At 36.5% G+C, this 6738-nt stretch overlaps 1 protein-coding gene and 1 long non-coding RNA gene across 2 annotated transcripts; one reads left to right on the top strand and one right to left on the bottom strand.

The window, feature by feature from the left end:
- Positions 1 to 926: 926 nt before the first annotated feature.
- LOC111438608 (pentatricopeptide repeat-containing protein At1g05670, mitochondrial-like) lies at positions 927 to 2438 on the bottom strand. The gene has a single exon (XM_023076475.1). It carries the CDS (start codon positions 2436 to 2438, stop codon positions 927 to 929), a length of 1512 nt encoding a protein of 503 aa, XP_022932243.1.
- A 2406-nt stretch (positions 2439 to 4844) lies between these two features.
- On the top strand, positions 4845 to 5814 carry LOC111438626. Its single transcript, XR_002709703.1, has 2 exons — positions 4845 to 4875; positions 5540 to 5814. It is a non-coding gene; the product is annotated as an uncharacterized LOC111438626 (long non-coding RNA).
- Positions 5815 to 6738: the final 924 nt, after the last annotated feature.

Consider the following 6738-nt stretch of genomic DNA (forward strand, 5'->3'; position numbering starts at 1 on the left):
TAGGCCGCCTACCCATCAAAACTTTCTTACCAGTTCATTTCTTTATGGGATAATGTATAATGTTGAAGTTATTTCTTTTTAAGTTGTGAAGCTCGGACAAAACAACATTTTGCAGTCATCTGGTTGAAAACTTTAAAAGTTTAAAGACCAAATAGACATAAATTTTTTAAAAGTTCAGGGACTAAATTTGTAATTTTAAAAGTTCAAAGACCAAATAGACTTAAATTTATATTTTTAAAAGTTCAAAGACCAAACAGATACAAATAGTAAAATAGAATTCAAAGATTGAATCTTAGAGTTTTTAGATTACAAGTTGGTGGTAGTTTTTAGATTGATAGTTAAAGAAAGTTATTTGGATATTTTTTTGGATATTTTTATCCCATCATTTTAGTATGAATATGAAGGATCGTCTATGGACTCCCAAGTCCAAAAACGTTATTTTTACGTCAAACTTCATCTACTAAACAACTCAAAGGTTGCACTCCCATCCCTATTTCTCAAAACACACAAAATCCGAACTTAACTAACTTGAGTTAATAGTCAATTAAATCCTCCGTACTTCGTGTACTATATGTCTAAATTCATCATTTTAGTCAAATACCTATCTCGTGAAAATTTAAATTTCTAATCTTTTAAATATGATATATACCTTAACCATTTGAACCTGTTCATGTTAGCTCTCAAACGTCCGAGTTGGACAGTCCCAAAATGGGAACAGACAGACTATTTTCCTTGTAACTTGGCAACGAAGCCAAAATATAATTTGCAACGATATTGCTAAAGCTGTCACCAATGTCCAAAAACGTTTGTAGAAGTTAAAAAAGAAGGAAAACATTATACAGAAACATATCCCTAATCCCATTAGAAAACAAACTACTGAGCTCTTCATTTGGCATACAAAATCAAGAGAATCAAACAACAAGACATTATCCAGTTTGAATGTCCCTTTGCATACTTACGTTAGAGAATTTTCCCTTCAAATCATTGGCCAAATCTTCCCTGCCTTGAACCTGAAGCTTCTTCAAAACTCTCATATACACTGGAAAGTTCGGTCTTAGACCTGCATCTATCAACTCACAAAGAACCTTTTGAGCATCAACTAAGTTTCCTCGCTTCTCATGAAGTGTTGCAAGCAAGCTATATGTTGCATTTTGTGCCATCCCATGTTTCAAGCTTGAATCGATGGTATACCGATACGCCTCCTCGTATCTCTGTGAATTGAAGTAGCTTTTCACGAAGGCAGCGTGCGTCGAAAGGCGAGGCTCGAGACCCCTTGACACCATCATGTCAAGAAAGTTGAGGGCTGATTCTATATTACCAATTTCACAGAGATGACAGATAATTACTTCAAATGTCAATGAGTTTGGAGGGCAATCTCGTTCAAGCATTTCTTCAAACAGGTTCTGAGCTTCAGAAAGTTTGTCATTCTTGCACAAACTACTGAGCAGATAATTGAGAATGCCCACATCTGGGCTACACCCTGCTTGCCTCATCTCATCAAGTGTACATCTAGCTCCTTCAAAATCGTTTCGGCGACATTGTTCCCGAACGATGATATTATAGAAAGATGTTCTTCTCTCGGTTATCTCAATTACAAACTTCGCCATTCCGAAAGAACCAAGAGAACAGAACATCTCAATCAATGCCATGACCCCGGAAATTCGACAGGATCCTCCAACTTCATTCAACAACTTGACCAGTCTTTCAACACAAATCTTAATTGAATCTTCATCTGATAGATGAACATGTAAAAACTCAAATGCTTTGTGGTTTAGACCAACTCCTTTCTGCCTGAATTCGTTCAGAACAGGAAGAATCCCCTCATAATCATCTAATCTACCAAAATTATCAATAAGTAGACTATAAATATCAGAATTACAAGGAAATTTACAGGACTGAACTCTAACCCAGTTGAAAAAACGAAAGGCAGAAACCTTATGATTATTCAGCACCCGAAAAATCTGAGCAACTAAAGCGTTAGTGAAACTTACATTCAACGAATCCAACTTGGACTCCAAATCCTCCTGATTTGCCCGAATGATATTTATAATATCCCAAAATTGATTGGACGTCACATTCGGTTTAAACACATTCAATTCACCAGTTCCAAACTGGGGCTTCTCAAACGAATCGGAGGAAAAAGAACGGCGGCAGCTTCTGTAGTGGGGACGAAACAATCCAAGATTCAAATCCTTGGTTACGCCATTGCATCTCTCAAACAAACACAATGAAGGCACAGATTGGGAAGTTGAATTGCAGAGTAAGGGAGAACGAGCAGCAGAATCGGATGTCGGTGCGGTATAAAATCGAATAAAACGCCCGAAATGCTTGGAAGGCGAGGACGAGGGAAATGGTGAATGAGGAGCAAATGAGTAAATAGAGTAGAAGTAAGGGTGGGAGAAATCACGGAGGTTTCGAGAAAGAGAAGTAATCCCCATGGATTTTTTTACCTAAGCTGTCCTGTTAACGGACGATATGAATGAAGAATCCGGCGACAGCATAGGGTTCCGGCGGTGTCACCGGCAACGAGGAACAGGATCTGTAACACCTATAGCGACGAAGAAGGAGAGAGAGGGACGGAGGTGGGAAGGATGGAGGAGGGTTTTTCAGGTTCCCATGTTATTCACATCCCTAATTAAAAATACTTAATAATAATAATTTGGTTAAATTATAAACCTTTATATATATATTTATAGTTTTGATAAAACTAGAATTTGATTTATAGTTCATCTATGGCTTTATCAAATTATATAATTTTTTTTTCAAGTAATAGAGATAAATTTATTATTTATTTATCTTTATAAATAATTGACTCTTAAATTTTATTTAGTGGTTTCAATTTTAACTTTTTTTTTTTTCTCTCTTATGCATTCAATTTAAGGATAGTATTGATGTGGTAGCGGAAGCAGAAACAATATGGATCGCACTTACACACCCACAAACAGAAATTAAACAAAGAGACACAAAAGTTTACGTGGTTTGGAGAGAAGAAATTCTCCTACATCACTGACGGCAACTAATCACAATAATCAAAGTGTTTACAAGGTGTCTTACACTCTTCCGCTACAAAAGTCTCACTCAACAAAGTTCCTTCTAAATGTCATTAAGTAAATACAAAATGACACCCAATTTTAATGTCTCTCAACCATGGTAAGATAATCCTTTATATAGACATAAAAACATTAAGGTTCTTAATGTTCATATATGAATCATCTTGATTCATGTATCAAGGGAGATGAACCAAATAAATTCCAATAGGTGCATGCATGGGAGAGGGAAATGTACAAAAAAATGTTCATGAATCCAGAAGATTTATGAACCTATTCTTCATGACAACTTACAACAATCTTCACTTTATCATTATCAGAAGATCCCCACGAAGATAACCGGTTTGGCTGTCATCAAGTCAACAAGCTATTTTTTCTATCCAACATTGATTAGATCCAAGCAATGTTAAATCTTTTCACGAGCAACCACCTTTGTCAATATATCCGTAGGGTTATTAACAATTCCATTTTTCAATAAACGAATGTCTCCTTCATTGATAATTTCTCGAACAAAAAGAAATTAGACATCAATATGCTTAGAACGAAAATGATGGACTTGGTTCTTTGACAAACAAATAGCACTCTGGCAATAACAAAACACATCTACATGTTTTTTTAGCAATACCCAAATCATTAACTAAACTATACCTCCAAATAACTTCTTTAAAAGCTTTAGTGACTGCCACATACTCTACTTCAGTGGTAAATAATGCAATGGTAGACTACAATGTTGAACGCCAACAAACAGGTCCACCAGTCATAGTGAATAGATAACTAGTAGTGGATCGTTGCTTACCCAAATCACTAGTATAGTGAGTATCCACATAGCAAACTATGAGGTTGTCAAGATTAAACATCTCTTGTCTTTCAAACTTGATACTAACATTAATAGTACCAACGTACCTAAGAATCTATTTGACCGTCTGCCCATGCTCTTTGCCAGGATTATGCATATAACGGCTCACCATGCTTACCACGTGTGAACGATCAGGCTGAGTACACACCATAGCATACATCAAAGCACCAACAACATTTGTACAAGGATTCTCCATATGCCTTTTGTACTTGGACACATGGAAACACTAAGCTTGAAATAAGGAGCAAGTGGCCGGTTTAGTTGAATTATTCAACCAAATTTTGTCAACACCACTTTACACATACATATTGAGATTGAGTCAACCAAACTATACCTCTTCTTGCATCTTGCTCTATCTCAATTTCAAGTATTTTCTTTGCTTTGTCTAAATCTTTCATTTCAAATGGTGTAATAACTAGCTGGCATTAAATGAGGAAAAGCCAGTACCAATAAAAGGAAAAAAAAAATATACATATATATATGAAATATGAAAAGACAAGAATATGAAGGGGCAGAAAAATGAAAAGGCAGTGGGTAGGTCTGCCATCTACCCAAAATCTTCTCTTTAAATCTTGTTGGTAAGAGGCAATAAATCCGAGGGAGGGAGTTGAACCAAGCTGTTTTTGAAATAAGAAGAAAAAAAGAAAAGGGAACATTGGTAAGAGTTGAAGAAGCAGAAGAAGGAAAGGAAAGTCGCTGGAAGGAAAGAGCTGATCGTTGGATTTAACAAACCGTTGGACCCGACCCGACCCAATTAGCAAATTCTAATCCACTACCCAAAACTAGACTCGAAGGTATGTATGACCCTTGGTTCAGAGGCCAATGCTCGCAAATTTGAACTATTTTTAACCCGAATCCTACTCAACTTCTATAGTTTTGATATATTTTCTCAATGTAGGACCTAATTGTAGATCTTTGAACGAATTGGAAATTTGTTGAAGCCCCGAAACAAGTTTGAAAAGTCTACAACAAGTAAGTAACCGCATGGAGCAAGTTCTAAGAAATGCTTGTAGGAGTCGGTTTGGAGTATGGGCAAATGATCTAGTATTATACTTGTACGATGTGAGCCTTGATACTTTGTGCTGTTTTGTTTTGGGGTGTGGATAGCCCCTTTATTGCCCATGTGTGAATTGGACTATTTTGCTATGTGCTAGATAGCGTGAATTATGAATTTCGTAGATTATGGGTTATTGTCTTTTAGTTGTCACCTATTGGAGATATGGGTAGCCTTAGTAAGTATCATACTGTAGTACCACATCAGGGGTGCCTAGTGGGGAGACCCATGGCCTTTTACTAATCTAAACCCAACTGGGGTGTAAGACAGGTAGTTTATTGACCCAGCCCGGCGGGGCGTAGTGACAGGTAGTTACTGATTCTTAGGAACAGGTAGTTAAGGCCAGACACCACAAGGAGAAAATCCACTGATTTAAACTCAGTAGATAGTTAGGTATAGAAGAAAATCCATATCAATGAGAATCCATGGGGTCTTCTTTTGAGACTATAGTAGTCCTTGCTAGAGATAGATTCGAGCATATAGCCAAAGTGTCCGTGAATAGGATTAAGTCCGATAAGAGCCTATAGGTAGATTGCTTACTGAGTATTTTTATACTCATCCCATGTTGTTGCTATTTTTCAGGTGCTAAGTAGACCAATGTTGGTGGCGGGAATGTGTGGAGCCGTGCGGCTACAGTGGAGACCCTTAGATCGAGTCCTCTTTGTCCATGTCATTTTAATGCCATTTTGATGTTTATTTTGGGAAAACTTGTGCTATTTTGTAACTGTTTTTCTTTTGTTGTGTTTCCGCGGATCTCGTTATGTTTTGGAACTATTTGGATTTTTAATGCTTATCAGATAACATTAATTTTATTGTGTCTCCCGTTTTATCAAATGAAAATGTTGTAAGACTTTTTATCTTAGAGTCCACGTAGCGATTCGTGATTCGATGCGTCGGAGAACGATCGTTACAGTTTAGGAAGTTGATCTTTGAGCTTATCATTCTCTACCTGCCTCTTGAAAACAATTAACATGTCATCAACATAAAAGAGCAAATAGATAAACGATCTATCATAAAGGCACAAAAAAATACACATAATTATCAAATTGACTGAAGGTACTTATGCTCTACCATGAAGGGATCAAACTTCTTATATCATTGGCAATGAGATTGCTTCGGCCCATACAAGGATTTCTTCAATCTGCATACCAAATGTTGTTGCCCAATTACGCAAAAACCAAATGGTTGTGTCATATATATTTGTTTTTCCAAATCTCCATACAAGAAAACAATTTTTACCTCGAGTTGTGCAAGCTCAAGATTAAATTGAGCAATAAAAGTCAACAAAATATGAATGGAAGAATGCTTTACCAAAAGTGAGAAAATCTGATTGTAATCAATTCCTTCCTTTTGCGCATAGCTTTTAGTTACAAGTCGAGTCTTATAACGTATGCTAGAAGTTTTTTTTTTTTTTCTTCATAGACCCATTTACTACGAATTTCCCTCCTAAAGTTGTACTAAGTACTAAGTCCTAAGTTTGATTTATCTGCAATGACTCTAACTCCTCATTCATAGCCTCTCGCAATGCAAGTCATCTGGATTCTGAATAGCATCTTTATAGTTGTTGGGATTGTAGTGGTTAGCAGGTGGTTCTAATGGCTGAATGACGGTTATGAATTGGATGAAAGAGTGAGAATATTGTAGTAATTAGTGAAACACCTTGAGCTCCATACTCATGAACTTTGGCACATTTTTCACCTAAGATGCAAGTTTCAAGGGCTAGATTTTTTAGGGTTTTTGTATCCTTGACAATGAGCATGACTTTTCTTGAGATAGATTTG

The sequence above is a fragment of the Cucurbita moschata genome, unplaced genomic scaffold (assembly GCF_002738365.1).
Source record: "Cucurbita moschata cultivar Rifu unplaced genomic scaffold, Cmos_1.0 Cmo_Scf00078, whole genome shotgun sequence".
In the NCBI taxonomy this organism is placed as follows: domain Eukaryota; kingdom Viridiplantae; phylum Streptophyta; class Magnoliopsida; order Cucurbitales; family Cucurbitaceae; genus Cucurbita; species Cucurbita moschata.

Bases quoted from the DNA above. Each gene is read 5' to 3' on its own strand.
- LOC111438608 (XM_023076475.1), bottom strand. From the start codon at position 2,438: ATGGGGATTACTTCTCTTTCTCGAAACCTCCGTGATTTCTCCCACCCT.